Raw genomic sequence first — 24,348 nt, 5'->3', positions numbered from 1 at the left:
GGGGGAACCAGGTGAAGGGTACGCAGAACATTTCTGTACTATTTTTGCAACTTTCTGTGTGTCTATAATTATTTCAAAATAAAAAGTTTTTAAAAAGGGAGGTGGGGCATTATCTGGTTTGTAGGTAAATTAGAAGCAATAAAAGACCAACAAAGAGTACTGAAGAAAAGCTGCTACCTACTCTAGAAGTGAGCATGTTGAGTCTGATGTTAGAGAAGGGAGAAACCTCCGTTGCTATGGTTGGCCCAGTTCCTTTGGAAACCTTGCCTCCTGTTCTCCCAACATGAAATAAGAAAACAGTAGGGAAATTTTATTTATCTATAAGCTTTTAAACAAAACCCTTCATCTTTGCCTTAAATATGCAGTAAGGTTCGGGGTGGGGGGGGTACTTAATGCTAAGAGCTATAACTTACACTGTTTTCATGACTGTTTTTCACTTCATGAAGTTTGAACGATCATTCAAGAACCATCATGTAAATAAAGTGGCTCTCCAATTCACTGTCCTATTACACACACATCCCATAATGTTGTATCATTTATTTGTTTGGAAATTGACCCAACTTTCTGTGGTTCAGCAGCTGGATTAGTGTTTTGTCCACTGTTTCCTAAATAAGGGTAGGTAAGCAGGAAAAGTGCCAGTGTCACTCACTGGTCCCTGACTGTTGGTGGTTTGTGGCATGTTCAAGATTGCCACGTGAAATAGGAGCTCATTACAAAGTAATGGAAGTTCCTTGTTTTTATTGTGTATGCAACGAAAACAACATTTGGATCAATTTACAAGTTTCTGCCAAATACTGTCCAGAAATTATTTCAGTTGTGCTTTAGCAAGAAAAGAATGGATCTGTGCTATGTAGCACATGCCTTTTGGAATCCCTCATTGGACTTTGCTGGACCGCTGGCTGAAGGAGTTAGATTCCCGTTAGTGGCAGAGACTCTGCCGTCCCTTTGCTGTCCCTGTCCACTCTCCCCATGGCTCCTCCAGGGTGTGCCAGCAGGGGCCACAACATCAGAGAACACTTCTGTTCTTCTTGGGAGCCCCTGGTGCTTTCTTTCTGCAAGGCTGTTTCTCCCACATGGGACCAGCTGGCTCACCAGTCCCAGCCTATGATACACACATGCCTCAAGGGTGTATCATGTGTTTTGTCTGGAAACAGGCAGCACGCTTTTCCTTTGTAGGCAGTTTCTCCTTTCGGTTGCAATTTGAGTGGCTTATCCTGGGTAGGCTTGGGGATGAGAAACAGTGTGACCACTTGAATGCTTCCACCAGTTGCTTTTTGTAATGTGGACTGTAAAGACACCTAGAATAAAAGCATATCTTTACGATTTTTTTTAATGCAAAAGACAGACTCAACTCTCTGTGTTTTGGGTTGGTTTATTTTCAACAGCATGTACTGCATTCCTTGCGAAGGCCCTTGTCCCAAAGTGTGTGAGGAAGAAAAGAAGACAAAGACCATTGATTCTGTCACTTCTGCTCAGATGCTCCAAGGATGCACCATCTTCAAGGGCAATCTACTCATTAATATCCGACGCGGCAGTAAGTATTCCATCTCCCTGGAAGAGAGGGCCAGATCTCTTGGTTTTCTTTTGTTGATGCTTTTCCTACTCATCCATGACTCACAACTAAAATATGGGCCTAGAAAAACAACATGGTGCGTAAGCCTCATGCTCAATGCCCCTCCTTTGAGTTTCCCTCAGAGATAAAAAACAGATTGAAAGGCCGTCTGATTTTTAGCCATTGGCACAGAATTTATTTCTTCAGAGGGTCATCCCTCATCTTTCTTAAGTCGCATCTTACGCAGGATACACACATCCCAACACGTACAAACCCCAGAAGAGACCGATGGATCAAAGGTATGACTCAGCAGTCTCTAGCCGGAGCCAAGTCCGCAGAGCTTTAAGTCCAAAGAGTCTTGGTTACTTGGATATATTGAAGATACTGAGCCAGGGAAGAGTTTAATGATATCACTTTAAAATTTTATTAAGTCCAAAAGTGGCTGATCTCCAAATTTATTTCTGAGAACCAAAAGAGATAAAAGTATATGTATGTCATCATGCATTTAAAGCTTCCATCTCACCCTCTACAGGATCCCCATTATTTGCAGTAGATGGCGTTCCTGGTAATTGCATTTGTGTGAAGCATTTCCTGTTGACTTATTTGGTGATACTTTCAGTTCTGATCTGTAATTGACAAGGGCTTCTAGTAACGGTGCCTTAAATTCTTCACCACTGGAACCACTTGGTGAAGGTACTGATAATTTTGTAAGCTAGGAGAAATATAATAAGAAGGAGTTGAGGTTGAAAGGAATTTTTTTCTAATTCCTTTTGTGAAGAAGTTTTTTTCTTTTTTTTTATAGTTTGAGGGGCAAAAATGACTTATTTATTCTGTGCATTTACTTTTCCTTAATACCGTTTGTACAATGAGTGAGCTCTATTCTTATGGTTTAGAGATGGCAGCAACAAGTTTTCTGCTTAGTTCTTTTGAATTTTTGGATAGCCCTTGATTTTCACAACACCTTTCACTCCTCTACAACAAGAGATAACTTTGTTTCCACACAGCTAGAATTTTCTTACTTTCATGGTATTCTGAAGTTTTATTCTTTTTGCACTTACTAGATTTCTTAATTTTTAAAAGAGATTTCCTCATTCCCTAGAACATATCCTTTAAATGGCTCACCCTTCTTTTTTTCTTATATTCCTATCCTCAAGATAAAAATTTAATCCATGAATTAAATCCATGGAGAAGTATAATTTGAGGAGGAATTGGTACATATTTGCGCGTGACGATGCAATGTGCCTTCCGGTTTATAGCCACCACAGGAGATCGGTTACACATCTCATTGGAAAGGTCCTTCCTCAGCCTTGACTAGAAGGCATCAGTCCTGCCCCACGTTTATTTATTGATTTATTTTTAAATAAATCTTTCAGATTTTGACTGTGAGGATTTATTTTAATTTTATTTTTTATTTATTTTATTTATTTATTTATTTATTGGCTGCATTGGGTCTTTGTTGTGGTGTGCAGGCTTCTCTCATTGCAGTGGCTTCTCGTTGCGGAGCGCGGGCTCTAGGCGCATGGACTTCAGTAGTCATGGCATGCAGCCTCAGTAGTTGTGGCTCGCGGGCTCTAGAGTGCAGGCTCAGTAGTTGTGGTGCACAGGCTTAGTTGCTCTGTGGCACGTGGGATCTTCCCGGACCAGGGCTTGAACCCGTGTCCCCTGCATTGGCAGGCGGATTCTTAACCACTGCACCACCAGGGAAGTCCCCCGCCCCACATTTAAAATTCAGGATCTTTTCCTTGAAACGTCAACTGCAGGCAACCGCTAGTCTTTACAACTTGAATTTCTCCTTCATTTCTCTTGGAAAACCATCAAGCTGTACATAAATGTAGGGTGTTACCCTGGAGGACAGTACACTTATTCTTTGATGTTTATCAATTGAAAGCAAAATAGAACCTTTTATCAACTAAGCCTTCACAAATCATACACAGTAAAATTCTGTTAGTTGAACCATACCCAATTCATTATGGTATGTGTTATAATTTTGGCATAAGTTGAACTGAAGTTTATGTTTTTTATTTACTATGAGAATAAAATAGGCTACAAAATTAAAGGACATACACCTTTATACATCTTGTCATTTTTACACATCTATTAGCAACGATGTTCCCAACTATTTTATATCTGTGAGGATTATGAATGTGCATTACAGAAAACGTAGAAGCATAGAAATGAATTTTTAAAAATTACCTGCCGATAACCATTGTTAACGTTTTGGTGCATTTTCTTCCAGTCTTAGTAAGATGGAAGCTTTAAATATAGATCCCTGTATCTTAGGAACTAGAAATGCGGCAAAGGCAGTTCCTAATGAGACTGAGGAAATGTTGTTTATTTAGTCATGCCCTTGTACTTTGGAGGCAGCACTGTCTGTTGACAGAGCATATTAAAGAAGTTCCCTAGATGTGCCCGCCTTAGCTAATTGGCAGTCTGGTGTTTATGATATTACATTCTGTTTATCAGCCTGGGAGCTGCAGTACCCAGCCTTCTAGAAACTCCCCTTCCCTGGCCTTGGGGGCCCCATCCCAGGCGAGGGTGTTGAAAGCCAAGCTTAGGGAAACGCATTTTTGACAAGGGACAAGGGTCCTGTGAAGCCCGAGCACCTCAGTGGCACCGTGAAAACAAGACCCGCACTGAATTGCTCTCCACACGTGTTTGCGAGAAACCAAGTGTGTCCGCCCCGCTCACGCTTAGTGAATGCTCAGTAACATGGTCCCCCTTACCGTAGACAACATCGCTTCGGAACTGGAGAACTTCATGGGACTCATCGAGGTCGTGACGGGCTACGTGAAGATCCGCCACTCCCATGCCTTGGTCTCCTTGTCCTTCCTGAAGAACCTTCGCCAGATCCTTGGAGAGGAGCAGCTAGAGGGGTAAGTGCTCCAAATTTCACGAGCTGACATTCTCCCACCACAGAGTAAGCAACCTGCATTTTAAAGTTCTGTGTTTCTAAGGGAAGAGCCCTTTCTCATTAAAAAGAAGAAGTGAAAATGACAGCAGTGTGGGCGCCCTGAGTGAGGACCCACCTCCTCACATGGGGTCTCGTGTAGTCACAATTCTCCGTCCTCAGGACTGGGTTGTGACCCATCCAGGGTTACGTGTCTGACTGTGGCCAGCAAAGCAGCAGATGGGGCTGCAGTAGGGGCTCTTTCTGCACAAAGCACTGGGAGTGGGTCTAAAGTGCTTACCTCTCCATGAAATCATCATTTATGGGTCCCTTATCTGCCTCAGGGTGCTGTAGTCCACTATGTAAGAGCCATTCCATCTTTTCAGATGTATCAGAACATCAGAGATTTGGAGGCATATGAACAGTTCATTTTGTTACAAAGAAATCTTGATTCATAGAATTGTTTCTATTGATCAGCTTGTAGGATTTGTGCTACTGATAGAATTTTTGCCTTCTGCAGAGACGTGCTTTGTGGTAAGGGTTTTAAACTAGCAGAGGCCTTTCACCAGAGGAGGAGTAAAAGCGGGTGCTTCCTGCACGCACAATTTCTCTCCAGCACTTAGCCCAGGTGTTCCTTTGCATACATGCTTCTCTTCACCGACCCCCCCTTTAAATACAGCTCTTGCCTGGCTTTAAGCTAATGCTTTGAAATAAAAGGAGACATCCATAAATGAGTTAATTCCTTCTAAAGAGAATTTGGGGAAATAATTTAGGAAAGCAAGAGGTGGGAAGGTCATGAGAAAGGTTGTCCTTGCTGATTTATGTGCCCTGACTGGATAAAGTTACCGCATAAGGGTTTCCTTACAGCCTTCCTGCTTTTTCTCAGACACACTCTTGGTCAGTCTTAAATTCTTAAAATTCCATCATCTGATATAGCTAAAGAGAGAGGGCAGCTCTTCATTCCATCCTTGAAAAGCACACTGTCCTCCCCGCTGGGAACACTGATTCTTTAGAAAAATGTCTTCCTTTTGGCGAATCCAAGGAGGCTGCCACTGTGCCCAGGCCAAGTGTCCCAGGTCACCGACATGGCAAGCCGAGGCTCTGCCAATTTGAGGTGATGGGGTTACTGTTGGTTGTATTAAATTTTAAAATGAATTTTAGCACAGTTCTTTTATTTTTTTTCCTCCAAGTAGGTTTGTGTTTCTGGAAACCCTGGTGTTGGTAAGCACTTTTGCTTTGGTGTATTGGTACCTGCAAGTTTTCCTGCTGCTTGAGGATACACATTCTTTTTTTTTTTTTTCCAGGCTGAGCAAGTGATATACATAGAGGGGAAAGCTAACAGGAGAGTTTAATTAATTGTTATTAGGAATTATTACATGATGTGATTACCTTTCAGTTGTGTGTTAACTAAAAGTGTTATGCACTTGAGTGTAGCTGAAAATTAAAGTGTGATTTTTATTTGCAAGAATATTTATGATGTATTTCTCATTATCTGAATCATGTGTAAAACCCAAAGTCCCAGTGGGGTCTTCTTACAGATGTATGTCATTGCTTAGGTGTTTGGGCCACTTCCAAGCTCAGCTAAGCTTCAGGCCCCTGCCCTGCTGATAGTACTTTAGATGTCAGGGAAGGGCAATGGTGAACCTTTTGCTGGTTAGTAGCCCTTGTAGCTCTGAGGATGCTGGGCTTCTAGCCTTGGATTCCTGCCTGCCATTGTTTGGAGGCTCTCTCTTTAGATAGAGCTTGAGAACCTTGCCTCTCTTGATGGGAGCTGTGTTCTCTCAGCTGCCTTCCTCACCCATGACCAAAAATGTATGGGCCATCCTTGCTGTGATGAATACCCTTTCTGGCTTTGTATCAGGTGTGACCAGTAGCAACAACTCAATTCTGTATTCCTCAGATTTAGGAAGAGGGTTAGGTCCAGCCCCTTTGCCTACTCCTCTCACTCCTGTAAGAAGGGAAGAGTCACACAGATACAGAGAACAAACTAGTGGTTACCAGTGGGGAGAGGGAAGGAGGGAGGGGCAATTTAGGAGTAGGGGATTAAGAGGTACAAACTATTACATATAAAATAAATAAGCTACAAGGATATATTGTACAACACAGGGAACATAGCCGATATTTTATAACTATAAATGGAATATAACCTTTAAAAATTGTGAATCACTATGTGTACACATGAAACATATAATATTGTACGTCAACTATACTTCAATAAAAATAAATAAATTTTTTAAAAGAATGCAAAATGAGCTATAAAAAGAGACAGTCTTCTGCTCAAACCTGAAAAAAAAAAGAAAAAAAAGGGAAGAGTGAGAGGGAGGAAGAGAAGAAAGGTAGATGATAAATAGATAAATGCCAGCAGTGCCGAGCAGAACTTGCAGAGTGCTACAGGGAAAGAAAAGACACATGCCATGGGCATGAAAAAAGAGTCAGGTATCTGATTAAGAAGATCAGACAGGGGACTTCCCTGGCAGTCCAGTGGTTAAGACTTTGCCTTCCAATGCAGGGGGCGCGGCTTCAATCCCTTGTGAGGGAGCCAAGATCCCACATGCCTCCTGGCCAAGAAACCAAAACATAAAACAGAAGCAATATTGTAACAGATTCAATAAAGACTTTAAAAATGGTCCACATCAAAAAAAACCTTAAAAAAAAACAAAACAAAAACAAAAGAAGAAGAAAATCAGACAGGCTTCTGAGAAGAGGTGGCTTTTGAGATGGGCCTTGGAGGGTTTCCAGAAACAGCAAGCAGAGGGTAAAGAAAGGCATTTCAGGACAGGGCAGCAGCAGCAAAGGCAACGAGTCGAGGCATCCTGGGACCTGTTTGGCAAATAATACTGGAGAGGTAGGTGGTATTAGAATTACGTAAGCTGTTATGCACCCAGGTGTGGAGGTTATAATTTGGATAGGCAGTGGAACCTTTTCAGGGCTTTTGTGTTACCGGAGTGTCAGTAGAACATTTCACTTGAGTGTGCTTTTGGTGTAAGCCAAGATGACCTTTACCCCACGGGTTCCCACACTTTGCTATACGTTAGAATCATCTGGGGGCTTTTAAGACATCCTGATGCCCAAGTTGCACTCTGTCCCAATTCAGTCAAAATGTTTGGGGGTGGGATCCAAGCATATTGCTTTTCAAAAGATTCCCAGGTAATTTCAATGTGCAGCAAAGATTGGAAACCACTGTTTTACCCCTTTATTCCTTCTTCTCAGAAGCATATCCCCAAAGCCCTTTGATTTTTTTGCCTAAATATTTTCTTGTCACACTGTTCCTTAAAGTATGATTTTTCTTGTACCTCTCATAACCAATGAGAATATAAGTAAGTGATTCCATTTGGTTCAGTGGGAAGAAAGTTTTGTAGCCTTTTGTTTTGATGAAGAACAGACAAATTTGTAGTACAGAGATCCTTTGTATGTGTCACCCTTAGCTTTCCAAACTGGAACTGAGACCCATCTCCAAATGTCTCCTGAGTAGCCCAGACCACGGAGTCAAGTCCAGAGTATGAAATTCAAGAACGTTACCTGGAGTAGACCTCTTAGTCCTCACTCAGAGTGAGCTGATTCTGGAATTTGATGTCCAGGCTGGTGACAGACATAGGCAAAATCACATCGGAACAGACAGCAGGGCTGCTGGTCTCTGGAGAAAGGGGCCGGACAACATAGGCAGTCTTCAGTTTGTCCAGAAGAATTCGGATGGCCAAGGCTTCCTTGAGGACATTACTCTGTGTAAGGTGATGTGTTTCTGGAGTAATAACCTTAGACATTAAGAAGATCAAGGTTGTGCTATTTTGGAAGGAAATGGATTTTGGAATACACATGTACAAGATTCCTATGAAATGGCTAATTTTTAAGCCCTTGAATAAGAAAGAGAATATTTCTGTTCTCTGAAAAAATTCCCTTATTTGAACAACCGTATTTTGTGATACATCAGATAAATGAATTAAAATTTCAGATTTGTTGGTGCCATCAAGGATTGTTGCCCTGAAAAGAATAAGAGTAGATGGAGGTGGTGGGTTATAAGAATTGGAATTCTTGGATGCAGTTAGGCTTCTCTGCTCATGTTCCCGCCACTTGACTTTGCAACACTTTGTGCTTTATTCTGCCTTCTTGCAACTCTAAGATTAGGTTGCAACATGGCTGTACTTTAACACTTCTTCCAGACTTCCAAAAAATATACACTCAGACACGTGACTCAGCAGTTCCAGGCTCTACCCCAGTATCTACCCAAGAGAAATGAAAACATGTCCACACAAGACTTGTATGTGATTGCTCATAGCAGTGTTATTCATGATACCAACCCCCCCCACCACCAAAATACCCCACTGGAAACAATCCAAATGTCCATCAGCAGATAAATGGATAAATAAAATGTGGCACAATTACTGCCCAACAATAATGTAACAACATGAGTGAACCTCAGAAACATTAGGCTAAGTGAAAAAAAGCCAGACACAAAAGGCTACACATTTTGTGATTCCATTAATATGTGCTTTGTAGAAAAGGCAAAACTATGGAGGCAGAAAGCAGATCAGTAAAGAGCTGGGGATGGAATTGGAGATTGACCACCATCGGGAATGAAGAACTTCGGCGTGACGGAAATGTTCTGAAGCTGCATCGTGGTGATGGTTGGACACCTGTATGAATTTACTGAAGCTTCTGGAACTGTACACTTATAATGAGTGAATTTTTTTGGTAGATAAATTATACCTCAGTAAAGCTGTTTTTAAAACCCTCAAAGAGGAAACATTTTCGCAGTATCTGTTTGGTGCCTAGTGCCACTTGAATATAAATTCCCACCCTTGCTGAACCTCCGAGGCTGGTGTAAATATTGAACTTTGGGGGAGATTGGACGTGGTATAAAGCAATCCGTTGCAGACAGGTTGGAGGCAGCATATGTGAAAAGACCAAATCCTGCATCAGTTGCAGATGGCTCGGCTGCTGGAGACAAGTCCCCATGTGCTGGGTTCTGATGCCCCCGAGGGACCGCCCGAAAGAGGCCATGGTTTTTTCTCTGAGAAATGAAAGGGACTAATGATTTTTTTTTTTTTTCCAATTTGTCAGCAAAGTTTGGAAAGGGGGGAATATCCCTTTCTGCCCCCATGCGCTGGAGACCCCACCCTCAGCCCCATCTGTACCAGGTGGGGAGAAGCCAAAGAAATACCTTGCCTAGAGTTATTGCTTAGTGAGAGTGGAGATGACGCTCCACCCCGATCTTTGGATTCCCACGTGCAGTGGTCCGAGCCCTGGACCCGGGGCTGTCTTCTAAGTACCACTCGAATCCCCAGCACTTTGCCTTCCTTTGCTTCCCCATCCTTCCTGCCCTTCATTCGAGCAGGCGGGGAGGTGGTGGTGTTGACAACTCAGAAGTAGGACAGCCCTGAGACTGGAGCCATAAATAAAACAGTTAGGTGTATAGTATGTGCTGGGCGTTTAGAATATTGATGTAGATAATATATAGATGTCCTCAAGGAGATAACCTCCCACATTGGTCTACATTTTGGCAGATGGGGCCCACCCAAGCATAGAAACAAACATTTTTTGCAACCTTGAAGAGAGCTGGGGCCAGGATACCAATATAGATAAAACCCAGGCACCACGGAGCCTGTGTAAGGGACAGAAGAATAAACAGATCATTTTTTTAAATATGTTTTGAATGTAAAGGCAGTCAGCTTAGAAGCAATAAGGAAATCACATTTACAGAATAATTGACTTAAAGAGGCATTTCCTTTAGGAAACAATAAAATCTAAGTGTGTGTATATGTGTGTGTTGAAGATATGCAGACAAGTTTCTGCCTTTTACCGTCTCTTAATCCTCACCTGATCATGGAAGGAATGTGTGGGCAGCCGGGCCTCCAGCTGGGGTTGGGAAAACAAGAGCAGTATTGACAGGCAGCTCGTGAATGGCTTATCATTGTGATGAGGGTTTCACTTTTATTCTTCTGTCGCTTACACAAGCTCCATAATGCCCGGGTTTTATTGATATCGGTATCCTGGCTCCAGGCCTTCTCAGTGTTGTAAAAAAATGTTTATGTTTACTGTAAAAAGATAATCTTGCTTTTCAAAGTGATTAGTCACATACACAGAATTTCAGTGTGCCTGCCATTCATTTGTCAAATTCCTGATTTATAATTCATGCTCCCTCCCCTGGGGAGAAGCATGTTTTGTTCAGAAGGTATTTTCGGTGCGGTTATGTTCTCTGCTAGTGAAATTAGTTTACTAAAATAAAAGCCTCGTCCTAGGTTGAGTCAGCAACTTGACCTGGGTAATTGGCCTTTACTCCCGGCCCAGAGCTTTCTGCACCAACAAGGAGATTTTGTCCCGTGTGGCCTACTTGGGAACCTGGGAGCAGCCAGACTCACGGGGTTCGTGTTGATGCCGCAGAGTGTCCTTCAGAGCTGGGAGTATTCTGAGGGCAAGAGTGGCCTATGATAGGAGGCATCTGCCTCCACCTGTGAACCCCTCCTCCGGTTGTATAACTCTGCGGACACCCCTTCTTCCGGCAGCATCACCTGCAGCCTGGCAGTGAGAGAGCAGATAGGGGGGGCACTGTGGACCCCACCTTCCACATCCCATGCCACCCTCCTCCTGCAAACATGGCCTTGTGGTACGTAGCCCAAGTCTAGATTCCTTTGGACAATGTCTTACATTCCTTTTCCAGCAGATGTTGGGGAGTGAGCTCTTGCTGAAAGGAAAGGATTTGTTGACTTGCCAGTTTTTGTCACCTTGTTTGGTGGCCGTGAATGTGTCGAGGCCTCAGATGGGTTTGTGAGGAGCCTGGCTTGGTTTCTGAGGTGCTGCCTCTGGACTCATTGGCTCATTGTGCCCCTGTGTGGGCAGGATCCCCACCCCCACCCCCAGCACCTGCGCGGACAGGACCCGGTGCTCGTGGAGGGGCTGGGCTTCAGGCTGGGGGAGCAGATCCCACCTCAGCTCAGTAACTCCTCCTGGGCCCTTAAAACCCACAGGGAGCTCATATGACACCGTTTGTGCCCCTTGTTGTCCAATAAATGAGTAAACGGAGCTACAGAAAGCACTGAGTGACCTGCCTGTGGCTGTACAGCTCATAAATGGCATTGCTAGTCCTGGACCCCTGTCTCTGACTGCCTCATGAATTCCCGGGGAAATGTACAGGTGGGCTTCACAGCACTGGAACCATAGCTTTTGCTTTGCTCTCAATGAGTGAGACTCAGGCTGTGGACTGACCGGCGGTAGAGTCCTGGTAGAAGTCCTGGTCCGGGTGTAAGTGAACCTCACTGGATGCACAGGGGTGCCCAGTGGACACCACCCGGGGCAGAGGAGGTCTCTGGGCTTCTGTCTGGGCTGTCCCGGTTCCGGGAAGAAGGTTGGGATCCTTTCTTCTCTACTATTTATGTGTTGGATCCCTGAGTGGGTCCTAGAAATAGCTCAAAATGTGGCACCAGTTCTTAGACTCAGTTTTGTAGAAGGTGCTTGAGTGAGCTCCAGAAGGAAACAGGCTGGGGAATAGGAGGGGGAGAAGGGTCTGAGGTCTGTGGGGAGCAGACCTGTCAGCACAGAGGACTCAGATGGCATCTGTGACCCTGCCTGCCTGGTTTACCAACGGACCCAGAACAGAAAGGACCTGCAAGGCTCTTTCTCCAGACCCCAAGCTGGAGCTGTCTGCTCTCTTGCCTCCCCGGGTATGGGTTTGTCTCTGGGTGGCCAGTGCTAGTGGTTGCTGGTGCTGGCTGTCCCCCCACCTCTCCTTCAGAAGCAGCTGGGTCTGCTGATTCTGTGTCCACCCACTGGGAGCAGGACCGATGTCTGACTTGGTCGGCTTTGGACCCCCAGCCCCTCGGTGGTGCCCAGCGTCTGTTAGACCAGTGCTTCTCCAAGTGTGGTCCCAGCATCACCTGGGCGCTGGTTAAAAATGCAGATTCTCAGCCTACCCAGACCTGCTAATGAGAAACTCCTGGGGTGGGGCCCAGCCCTCTGAAAATAAGCTTTGTGCACCCTAAACTTGTTGGACACTGAGTTGCTGTTGCCTGGATGGGTGGCCTGGGGGACTGCCCATTGGGGGCCATTTATCCTCCTCCACCTTCCCTGGGGACTTCGGCTGAGGCTTTTCAGGGTGGGGTGAATCTGGAGGAGGGAGCTGACCCAGGGTTGGTCCACCCCCGAGTCTGTCTCCCTGTCCCATTCGCTCTCCTACCCCGTCATATGCTGCTGACAGCACGGATGGGATGGGATTTACCCCCAAGGATAATGGCAGACTTTCTACAGCAAATTTGTAAGCTGTTCCGGTTGAGTAGCAGAGCATATCTGTTCTCCCATGGACTGATTTCAAGCTCATTGTACTACTCTGCTTCAGAGAAATAACCAGAGGCATTTCTAGGGAATGATTTGAGTAGCATCCTCCAGTGTGAGAAGCATTATTGTTGGTAATAGGGGTCATCAAATTAATTAGTGTTTTATCTATTTTGATATTGTCCTTGAATCATATTGTTGCTATTGTTAACAGTGACTATTCTTTCTTAGATACCGTTAATAACTACATCTCTTACCAGCAAAGGCAGTGTTTTCTGGAGCCTTGTGGCGAAGAGGCACAGCATGGGGTGTCTGGTGGCAAAGGGCAAGGGTGCTGATGCTGATTTCTGTGCTTCTAGGAATTACTCCTTCTACGTCCTCGACAACCAGAACTTGCAGCAGCTGTGGGACTGGGACCACCGCAACCTGACCATCAAAGCTGGGAAAATGTACTTTGCTTTCAATCCCAAATTGTGTGTCTCCGAGATTTACCGCATGGAGGAAGTGACAGGGACTAAAGGACGCCAGAGCAAAGGGGACATAAACACCAGGAACAACGGAGAGAGAGCCTCCTGTGAGTGGACCCTCCTCCTATCTACACAGCAGCTTCCGTTCGTGGCCCCCTCCTTGTTTCACATGAGGCCTCCTTAACGAGCACTTTGCTCACATGTGGATATCTTCAAAGGCAGTAGTGGGGCAGATTCATATTTGTAAATTTTCCATAGCATCTATTTGTGTGTGCTAAACATTTATAAATGTGTTCTCACTCAGATTTTAAAGAGGTGCTTACAGAATACACAGAGTCAAGCGTCTTTTATGCTCAGGCACACCATTGGATTATTTTCTAGGGGAGAGCTGGTCCTGTCCAGCCCTGGGAGGGAGCAAGCCCGGCCCTCCATCTGTGGAGTGGAGGGGAGGCCAGGGGCCCCCGTCCCTGACCTGGCCTCCTCCTGGTTCCTACCACAACATGAAAAGTGGAGGGAGCCTGCCTCCCTGGATTGTTACTGCTTTTTAAATTTAGAACAATGTAATTATAATCTTACACTGGTTATGAGACTTCTGCTTTAAGGTTTTGCCTCTGAGCAGAGTTTCTCACCTAACCCTGTATGTAAAACTGCTTTTAAAAATGGTGTGGTTCTGTGTGGCTGGATCAAGTTATAAAAATAGTCTCTCCACCATCGGCTTTTGATAAGGGACAGGTATTAGAAAAAAATAATCTACGTGATCCAGGGTGATTTGCACGTGCGCTCACAGGCGCAAGAGAATCTGCGAAACCGTCAGCATTGGACTTCGTTTTGCTGGCTCTGGATTTACCTGGTAGACACTCGAGTTGCTCAGGAAGAGTTTTTAGAGTCGAGAAACCAGACGCAGAGCTGAAGGGCCTTCTCCCTCACATGCCCCGCCCCAGCCCTCACCACATTCCCCATTCAGACCATAGCGGAAGCGGATGCAGCAGAGTGCTGTCAAAGTGTTTTTCTCCTTAGAGTCGACCAGTCTGACCTGTCAGATCATGAATACAGTAGCCATTTATTTTCCTTTGAAAATGAAATCATGTTTCCTCTCTAAATAACACTTTAGCAGGAACTGCAACGTTTTTCCCATCTCAATCTATCACGTTTTGCCCCAGAGACTTCTCAGTTTTTAACTGCCTTTAGCCTCTGCTTCACCTGCTGAGGGTGCAGTGGGAGTCGGGCAGACACGGGGGGAAGGACAATTCGTAGGAGAACTTCGCGTCTCCACGAGGGGGGCAGTCATCAGTTCTTCCCGGGTTCTCATCGCAGTTTGAATCAGGTCCGGGAGCACGAGGGGGCTCGGGGCAGCATCCCCGTCATGCCCCACCAGCAGAGGCTTCCTTCCCACAGAGCGCAGAGGCTGTTCCAGGTGAAATGGGTCTGATCAGCGCTCAATCCATCCCCCGCTGCGCGTCAGCACTAGCTGGAGCCACCAAGGCGTTCTTGTGTCCTTGCACAGGAAGGTGTCGATACCACGTGCGGACTAAGAAAAGTTCCCCTCTGTGGCACAGCTGCTCTGTTACCTGTCTGGTGATTTGACGCAAGCGGGCAGATATCCACAACTGTAAGACAGGTGTCGTCATGTCTAAGAAGAGTCCACCCAGCATCAAGGTCCACTCTCACCTTCCGCAGCCCCTTGGGTGGCCCGCATCCTAGGGAAGAGCAGAGAGACAAGGCCACCTTGCTCCATCCCGTGGTCCTTCTCTTCCAGGTTAGGAATCACTCACAGGTTCACGTCCAGGGACACCAAGTGTACTAAACAAAGGACCGAGCCCCTTGGAGGCCACGTAGCACAATGTTTGGGTCCTTAGTAGAAACAAGAAAGCCACTGAGAAGTCCAAAAAGGGGCTTTGCAAGTACAGACAGCTTTGGGGGAGAGGGCCATAGTGCAGGGCAGGTGACCTCTCAGACACGTGGAGGGAAAGGACATAGATGGGTGTCACTCATGGATGTGCCTCTGCCCCAGGTGAAAGTGACGTCCTGCACTTCACCTCCACCACCACGTGGAAGAACCGCATCATCATCACCTGGCACCGGTACCGGCCCCCTGACTACAGGGACCTCATCAGCTTCACCGTCTACTACAAGGAAGCGTGAGTGTCTGTGCTTGGTGACGTGTTGGCAGGGCTTCATCCTCGCCACCCTCCTGTCTGTCATGTGACATCCATCACCGCCAGTGACAGCTACAAACAAAAAAGTGTTAGCTTGAGGCCTTTCATTCTTCAGTGGGTGATTAGAGGTGCTTGAATAAAATAAGTCCAAAGGGGAAAACTTGTTTTGTGGAGAATTAGGTCAGTCCAAACATTCATGAATGGGGATGGAGGGCCTGGTTGCAATATCATTGCAGCCTTGGTCCCCCCTGATCCATAGTCTGGGAACACCCCTCAGGATGCTCGGCTCCCCTTGAGGTGACCCCCAGGTGGGTCCATCATCTATTCTGGTCACTCTATCTGTGGCCCCTCCCAAGGTGTGGCCTTCTGCTCTAGGTCATAAGCCCTCCAAACAAGGTACGGAGAATGGAGAAAGACTGACCTCCATGTCTCAAACCTTTCAGAATTTCCCCCAAAATCTACTGGGGGCTTTTCTTGTGCCTTCAGAGGACATTTGCCTGCCGGGGCAGCCAGGACATCCCTCCAGATGGCAGCTCTTCTTGGTCTCCCCCTTCCTTCCTTTGCCTCCTGTATCCAGGTGGTTCCCCCAGGCCTCTTAGTCACCTTCCTCACCCAGGTCCCACCTTGATGCCATAGGTCCCTTTCCCAGGTGCTTGGCTTCCCCGGAGCTGGAACCAGAGCCACCAGTGGCAGCATCTGGTACCCTTTCCCCCTGCTGGAGCCGGGGCCCTGGGAGTGCCATTGCCATGAGAAAAGCAGGATGCGGGATTATCAGGCATTCATTGTCCCTGCACATGGGAGTCACTCATCTTCCATCACAACGACAGGGAGGGGTGTGTGAATGTCTGTTTCAGAAGCCAGTGGCTGTCTGGCCCTTTCATCTGAGAGGCGTGGAATCCCTGCCCAACTCCACATCTGTGCAGAATCATCATCTTCTTTAACAGTCTACCAGTGCTCTGACAGTGACGTTAGTGTCTGAGATAATCTGGAAACGAAATATTTGAATGTTATCAGATACTTAAGCAATCAGAATTGTTTGTGAGCATATTAGATTTTAGAAGCTGTATTTGAGAAGCTGTTTTTCTGTAGCAAAGGCATTTTTCTCCAGAAGTTATTCTTTATCAATAATGATGTTTGCATTAAACGACTACGCTTGTTTTTTCTTAATGGTGAAAAAATGGGGACGAGAGGGAAAGAGCATTTGCGTATATTCTTAAGGAGCAGCATTTCCAATCCCAGTAATTATGGAACTTCTTCTTCCTGAGGCAGAGGGTTCGATTCTATAGTGTGTACAGAACTGTGTGAAACCTGGAGTCCGGTGGCTTAATTTTATTCTTCTATAAAGATCTAATTGATGACTCGTTTTATCTAGAATTCTCATTATAGAAAGTATGATGTGGGAGGCCCTTGGGGGGAGGTTTCTGAGAGCTTTGATGTCAGCGGCCTAAAACATTCTCTGAGCTTCATCGATTGTGTTTCAGACCCTTTAAAAACGTCACAGAGTATGACGGGCAGGATGCCTGCGGCTCCAACAGCTGGAACATGGTAGATGTGGACCTCCCACCCAACAAGGACGTGGAGCCCGGCATTTTACTGCATGGACTGAAGCCCTGGACACAGTATGCCGTTTACGTCAAGGCTGTGACCCTCACCATGGTGGAGAATGACCACATCCGTGGAGCCAAGAGCGAGATCTTGTACATTCGCACCAATGCTTCAGGTATTCACGCACCATCCCCGCCGTCCCACGCCTCGTCAGCTCAGGGTCCTCACTCATGACAAGGTGTAGTCAGAGGGCTGACACTGAGCTATGCCTGTTGTCTCTCCCTGTCCTGGACCAGTCTGTCTTTTATTTTTCTGTCTTGTCAATATATAATACTGTATCATATTTCTTCCTCACTCCCAATACCCTAGCCTCTTCCAGGCCATCTTCTGGACTTGGTACCATCTTCCATTATCATTCTGACTGTCCTGGACCAGTGAGCCCAGGTCCTCCAGGGTGCTGGGTTGGTTTCATTGGGAGGCCCAGACTGGATACAGTCCTCTAAGGCTGCCCTTCTTGTTTATTTGGATAGTTGGACCTCTGGGAACTGAAACCCTGGTTGTTGTTCCAGTTACCTCAGGTGGCTCCCTGGTTTCTCACCTTCATCCCATAGTGGCTAGGGTTCCAAGAAAGCAGACAAAAGTTAAAAAACATTAGATGAACCATGTTGTGGACATTCCAAGTTTTCACTGATGAAAATGTGCCTCCTTCTCCCCTGATCTCCGCTTTCTAAACCAACTCATTTCTCAACTCCAGAATCTGGAACTAAGGAGAGCAAACATTTGTGTATATTTTCCAAGTATATAAAAACCAGGTTGGAAGTAGGGAAATGCACATCATTTTAAAAGGCACTGATAAACATTCTTTGATGATAGCCATTGTTACAATACGTAGGCTGTTTTAAAATACGCATAAACTGGCACGAAATGAATCTAAATGGCAAAGAGGGTGAGGAAAAAATGTTGGTGGGGAAATCCTTTTGCTCGTGTTCTCCTGCCCCCTCCTCCCTTCCCCTCCCCTCCCCTCCCCTGTTCCATCTCTATGATCCTCTAAGTGGCTACGATCATGTCACTGATGGCACAATGTTTATATCAATAAATGTGACACAGGCTTCTGATTCTAGGCCTGGGATGTTGTAGCAGAGGCTCAAAGGCAACAGAACAAGTTGTTCAGCCTAAAAATTTGCAAGTAATTCATTGTAGCTAATTTGGGGAAAATAAAAGTCTTTCTTTGTTAAGACCAATTCTTAAGAAACTTGTTTCCTTTTCCCAAAGATGGAAAACAAAGCACTGTACAAATTGAGTCAGTTTGCTCTATTTTGGCGTCTGTCCTCACAAGTGGTAGGGACAGAGAATGACTTGGTCCATGGCCTAGGCTTTTTTGTGACACCTGTTACTGAAACATCTAGGGGTGAGCTGTGTGTTTCTGAAATACTTATTCTAGGAAGCACTAAAGTGGCCTAGCATTCAGTAAAATGTTTTTCCAGAAAAAGTTAGTATTAGTCATAACTTTTTCCTAAAGTGTCCTTCCTTACAAGTGTTCAGACCCTTGTATATAAAATTTTGTACCTTAAGCTTTCAAATTTTAAAAGCAGCTTACATGACCATTATGCTTAAGTGACATACAATGAAGGTGTCTTTTGCACTTTGGAAAATCCACCAAAATTGATGCTTTTTTCTGAACCCAAAGAGAATAAGATTTCAGTGGTCCCTGGATGCATTTGCCCTTTATACACAGTTCTGCTCCAAGTTTGGGTTTAGGGGCAATAGTAAGTAGATATTGACCAGATTCTTATGCTTTGCCTGTAAATCAATGTTCTTTTGCTGGTAACAGAGTCCGTTACTTGAAATCAGGGCTTTATGTGTGTTCGAGGCGTTTTTAGACTGCTTCTCATAGTTATGACTCCATAGTTCCATTGAATCATGATTATACAATCAGTAGATTTACTGGCCCTTTGCACTACTTTTTCCTCCAAGCCCCCCGCCCCCTCTCTCTCTCTCTCTCTCTCTCTCTCTCTCTCCCCCCTCACCACTCTCTCTCCGCAGTACCCTTTTTACTTCCCCCTTTCATTTTGGCTTTTTGCCATTTTTATCAGAGATTCAAAATCTCAGATGAAATGCAAGTCAGTCAGTTTTACCATTTGCTAAAACTGCTGGCGTTAAATGTTTTGGAGGATGGCAGCTGTAGTAAATGAGGAAAGTCCAGTGTTTGCATTAACTGTGGGTTTTAAGTCATCCATTCCAACCCTAGCTGTGCCTCCACCACCCTTTTCCATCTGCAGCTCAGTAATGTTTGTTATCACAGAGAACTGATATTATAAAGGGAAAGTAATACAATTTCAAAGCAAGGTTCGGTTTTCATTTTGTGTGTTCAGTGTTCACCGCCATTTTCCTGTGGGGATCAGACTTTTGGCTTCTTGTGGGTTTGCGCTGGGTATCTGACAGCCAGGATCTTGGGTTCGTTCCATTTTCTGAAATGTCCTTTGTCCCCCTTTCCAGTTCCTTCCATCCCCCTGGATGTACTCTCAGCATCAAACTCCTCTTCTCAGCTGATCGTGAAGTGGAACCCTCCTTCCCTGCCCAACGGCAACCTGAGCTACTACATCGTGAGGTGGCAGCGCCAGCCCCAGGACAGCTACCTTTACCGGCACAATTACTGCTCCAAAGGTGAGGGTGGGAGGGGCAGGGGACACCTGTGGCTGTGACTCCCAAACCCCGAGGCCACACACATCGGGGCCAGCGTCAGCCGTCTGTCGGGAAGCAGCTGTGGTCGTGAGCCCAGGTGCTGATGGCTCTTCCTTTCCTCACCAGCCTGTGTAACTTGGCTCTCGTTGTGCTACTCTTTTCCAAGCAGACAAAATCCCCATCAGGAAGTACGCCGATGGCACCATCGACGTTGAGGAGGTGACGGAGAATCCCAAGACCGAAGTGTGTGGTGGGGAGAAAGGGCCGTGCTGCGCTTGCCCCAAAACCGAAGCCGAGAAGCAGGCCGAGAAGGAGGAGGCCGAGTACCGCAAGGTCTTCGAGAATTTCCTGCACAACGCCATCTTCGTGCCCAGGTACCGTGTCCTCTGAGAGGGTCCTTGGGCAGGTCCTGGTGCTTTCTCTCCACCCTGTGGTGTGTAGGTCGACAGCCTCAAAGCAAGACCCAGCGGCCGTTGAGGAGGGACAACAGTGTGGGCGGCTGGCTTGGCTGGTGGGATTACTACCCAAGCCACTCAGCCCTCGTGGAAGGGGCCGGAGCTCACGGCCTGGGCTGTGGGGGGCTGTTGGTGTGACAGGTGACAGGTGCAGCTGCCCTGTGACCGCCCAGCCCCTGTGGGAGGCACGTGGGCACAGAAAGCGGCAATCACCTGGCCAGGCACACACCAGCAAGCAGAGGAGCCCTCCGCTTGGGCCCTCGGTTGCCCTTCCCACGCCTCCCTGCAGTCTCCCAGCTTGGCCAAGGAGGAGCGAAGGGAGAGGGAAAGACTCAGAGTCAGTTTTGAAAGGGGCCCAACTTCAAAGCATAACCGAGAGCCACTGGCACCCTTGACAAGCAGTTTGTGAAGCCGTGCAAAAGACAGCCTTTCCAAGCCAGGCAGCCCGACCCTAGGGCATCTGTCTGCTCCGCTGCTCCAGCCTCTGCTTCTGCCTAGTGGGGACAAAAGCGGAGGAAAATAAATGTTTAGAGCAGAATTATTCAAATAGCCAAAAGCTGAGAACAACCCATGTATCCACCAGCAGATGAATGGATGAATCAATGTGGTCTTGCCCTGCAATGGAATATTATTCAACCCTGTAAAGGAATGAGAGATTCTGAAGCATGGGCTACCACATGCATGAGCCTTGAAAACATTATGCTGAGTGAAAGCAGCCAGACGCAGAAGGAGATATTGTATGATTCCATGTGTATGAAATATCTTGAACAGACAAATTCATGGCAACAGAAAGTAGATTAGAGGTTACCAGGGGCTGTGGGGAGGGGAAATGGGGTGTTATTCCTTAATGCGTGTGGAACTTCTGTTTGGGGTAATGAAAGATTTTGGAAATAGTGGTGATGGTTACACAGAATTATGAATGTAATTAATGACACTGAAACGTGCACCTAAAAGTGGTTAAAATGACAAAATTTTGTTAGTTTTTTTTTTTTTAACTTTAAAAGTTTGTTTTAAAAAAAAAAAAAAAAAAAAAAGAAAGAAAGAAAGAACAGAAAAGTGGAGGGACATTCAGCAGGGCAGACTTGTGATGTCTTGGGATGGAGATGGAAACAGAGTGGTGACTGATGGCTTCTTTTTCTTCCTGAAAAATTGTAGTGCAGAGTTTAGAAACAACCTCATGCCTGCAATCTGGGCAAAGGAGCAAGATTCAGGCCAGCATTGTACCTACGAGCCCGTTTCCTGACCCCCATGGCGCCCCAGCTGCCAGCCCACTGCCAGTACTTGCTCCTGGGGATCACTCTTCTTCCAGCTCCCGACCCAGAGGGGCACCAGCAGTCCCGAGCTTCTGTTTATCCTGCAGTTGCTTTCCCCTTAAAAGCTCTCTTAGGTTGTAGCAGCAAATGGTTTTGAAAGAGACTTTTATTTTCTGTCACGTGACCTTCCTGATATTTGTATACTAGTCAAAGATAGACATCTTACTTTGAGAAATCATTAAAACAGGAAATCAAGACCTTTTGGAAGTGGAGGCACTATTTCCTTTTCAGAATGAAGCTATCGGTCACTTAGCAGCTTTCTGCCCCCTCCTCTCCTGCCGTTAAAACCATGGAACCTCCCGACCTGCCCCGCCAGTGACATCTCCTGTTCACGGGTGATTGATATGGCTGCAGTTTATGTGTTAGTCCAGATATCCTGTATATCATGTGTGGTCTCGAGAATCAGAAAATTTGAGGATGGAAAAGAGCTCAAAGGTGTTTTAAAACTAGAACCTAGGTTCAGTGGCTTTTCCACCACCCTGATTCACCAACTATGGATTTGGGGCTTGGCCCTTCCTCCCCACACACTGGGGCTCTTTCCCTTCATTGCATTGCTTCTCAACACAGTCCATCCCCCCCCCGGGCCAGCAGGGGCTTGGCCGGTGTTACTTCCTTTGGACACAGAAAAGGATGGATTTAGACCATCCCAGACAGGCCAGCAGGAGCCATCTGTTTATCCTCCAGCAGAGGCTGCCGGCTACATTGCCGTCTTTTCCCAAAGACCTGTCCGAGGTTCAGGCTGTGAGTCCAGGCTTCGGAAAGGTTTCACTGAAGAGCCCCTAGCTTTCTGTTGATACTTACAAGGCAGTGCCTGTTTTCCTCATCAGTCCAAGAACACAGGATCAGGTGATAGGAAGGCAGAGCTGTGGGTGGCACAGATTTCACGAATGCCTTGTGTTTGCATTGTTGAGTTCAAAATAAGTTTCCTCTACACCACATTCCCCTGATGAACGCATGCGTCCACCCTGCGTTCTTGATGGCCTCTCTCCGAAGTCTAGTCGCACTTGCTGTCCTTTCTTTTCACAGGACAGACATAATACCCTAGTTTGCCCATGGTGAGGGGCCACAGTTGATAAGAACCTCACGTTTGGGGTGTTTCACGCCTCCTACTGAGGCGTACATCTGATGTCCACACGATTTCCGTCAGAATTCAGGTAAAAGGAGTGTCTGGATAACAGAACGGCTGAATAAACCATAAAGGAAGCTTTTCTGGTTTACAACTAAATTCTCCAAAGACGATTTTTATTTCTTTCAATTCTTTCTAAGAACAGTTTATTTAGAGCTTAAAACCAGTCAAGTCAGGTTGAGTATGACACTCTTTGCTGTCCGTGGCCATGTGTCTTGAAGTAGGATGGCAGCCTGAGGTCATGAGTTCCTTTCTGGGGTCAGTATCTGGTGCCGAGTGCCTTTCACTGATCTCTGCCTTTATAGTTTAAGTCACAAAGTTTGGTTTAAGTGACTGAAATATCAACAGATGTTGAAGAGTAAACAAGGTTTTCTGACAGGAGTAAGTTGTCCCATCGGTGGGTGTGGGAAAAGCTGGCCACGATATTAGCTGCTGGTCACACGGTGTGGAAGTGCGGCTGTTTACAGAGAATCGGGACGTGCCATTCTGCTGGCCCCCTGCTTTCCCGACAGCATCCCGGGTGACCGCCCTTCCCCAGTCCCTGTCCACTGTAACAGCTCTGAGGAAACAGCCCGGGTGCCCCTGAGCCTCCCCACTGGGGGGACTGAGGCGTTAGTTTGCCTCTAGGTACCATCGAGTAACCACTTGGGGAGCCAGGGGGCAGGTTGCACGTTGAGGCTGAGGTTTGCAGTGTAGAGAAAGCAAAATAAATAATGAGGAAGGAAATCCCTGTATTATTTGTTGGTTCTTATGCAAGGGGGCTGAGTAGCTCCTTTTATTCCAAGGTGAAGATTTTTCTTTTCTTTCTCTAACTCGAGTCACAGAAAAGACAAAAGAGGTGGAAGCCCTCACTCACAAGCCACATTTCTCTCTCTCTTCCTTGCAGACCTGAACGGAAGCGGAGGGAGGTCATGCAGGTCGCCAACACCACCATGTCCAGCCGGAGCAGGAACACCACGGTGGTGGACACCTACAACATCACAGACCTGGAAGAGCTCGAGACCGAGTACCCTTTCTTCGAGAGCAGAGTGGATAACAAGGAGAGAACTGTCATCTCCAACCTCCGGCCTTTTACTCTGTACCGAATCGATATCCACAGCTGTAACCATGAAGCTGAGAAGCTCGGCTGCAGCGCCTCCAACTTTGTCTTTGCAAGAACCATGCCTGCAGGTACGGTGTCATCCAGCTCACCCCACGCCCGACTCACAGCCTAGCGGAGACTATGATTTGTAGACACAGAGGCCAACACCCAGGACGATGACCCTTAGTCTCAGTCCTGCTTATTAAAGAACGGGTGGTCATTTGCAGGCAGCTTGGTGGCCCAGCAGCCCAGGGAATGGAGTTCACGCATCGTGACCCCACTCCCACCCCAGTCTCTCCATACAGAGTACTCGAGAGCAGGGAGCTCGATGCAGGGTCCACTCTTTTCCTTCTCCTTTGTTTGCATTGTGCATTCCCATGGCCCTTTTTTGCCAGGTCCCTCCTGAGTTCTCAAGTTTCAGTGAAATCCCCATTTAGCTGCCTTGATTCTGACTGAGTGTTGCTCCTCAAGGTCCGCTCCCAAGCAGCCTTGGGTCCTGCTTGTTTGATCTTCACCTTCCCCTTGTAAGTTAGAAGCTGCCTGTGGCTTAGACAGCCATACATCCATCTTTCAGGATGGGTGAACTGCCCGGTTCACTTCCCTGCAGAGCTGGCAGGTAGCACAGAGCACAGTGTCTGCAGTCTGGGAGCGGGGCCTCCTGGGCGCAGTTCTGGCACCGACGTGCTGCTGCCAGCCTACCCAGCCTTAGCCTCCTCACCCTCCCAGGAGAGACAGAGCCCAGCTGATTTCTCAGTGTTTCCCAGCTGGAACTTGCAGTGACATTGCTCACCACTTGGCTTACTGCTTTAAGAAGCAAAAGCA

General features: G+C 46.5%; 1 protein-coding gene across 3 annotated transcripts in view; it reads left to right on the top strand.

The window, feature by feature from the left end:
- Positions 1–24,348, top strand: part of IGF1R (insulin like growth factor 1 receptor) — a 307,831-nt gene that overhangs the window by 251,287 nt on the left and 32,196 nt on the right. For 2 of the 3 annotated variants that reach the window (XM_036843817.1, XM_036843819.1), the window contains exons 4-11: positions 1,386–1,534; positions 4,281–4,425; positions 13,061–13,275; positions 15,180–15,306; positions 16,806–17,044; positions 19,366–19,533; positions 19,718–19,925; positions 23,332–23,615. In XM_036843817.1, coding sequence (XP_036699712.1) covers positions 1,386–1,534; positions 4,281–4,425; positions 13,061–13,275; positions 15,180–15,306; positions 16,806–17,044; positions 19,366–19,533; positions 19,718–19,925; positions 23,332–23,615 — 1,535 coding nt within the window. The remainder of the gene's footprint in view (positions 1–1,385; positions 1,535–4,280; positions 4,426–13,060; positions 13,276–15,179; positions 15,307–16,805; positions 17,045–19,365; positions 19,534–19,717; positions 19,926–23,331; positions 23,616–24,348) is intronic. The other variant, XM_036843818.1, reaches the window with a different exon arrangement.

This window comes from Balaenoptera musculus, chromosome 2 (genome assembly GCF_009873245.2).
Source record: "Balaenoptera musculus isolate JJ_BM4_2016_0621 chromosome 2, mBalMus1.pri.v3, whole genome shotgun sequence".
NCBI classification, from domain to species: Eukaryota; Metazoa; Chordata; class Mammalia; order Artiodactyla; family Balaenopteridae; genus Balaenoptera; species Balaenoptera musculus.
This window is presented reverse-complemented; position numbering and strand designations above follow the sequence as displayed.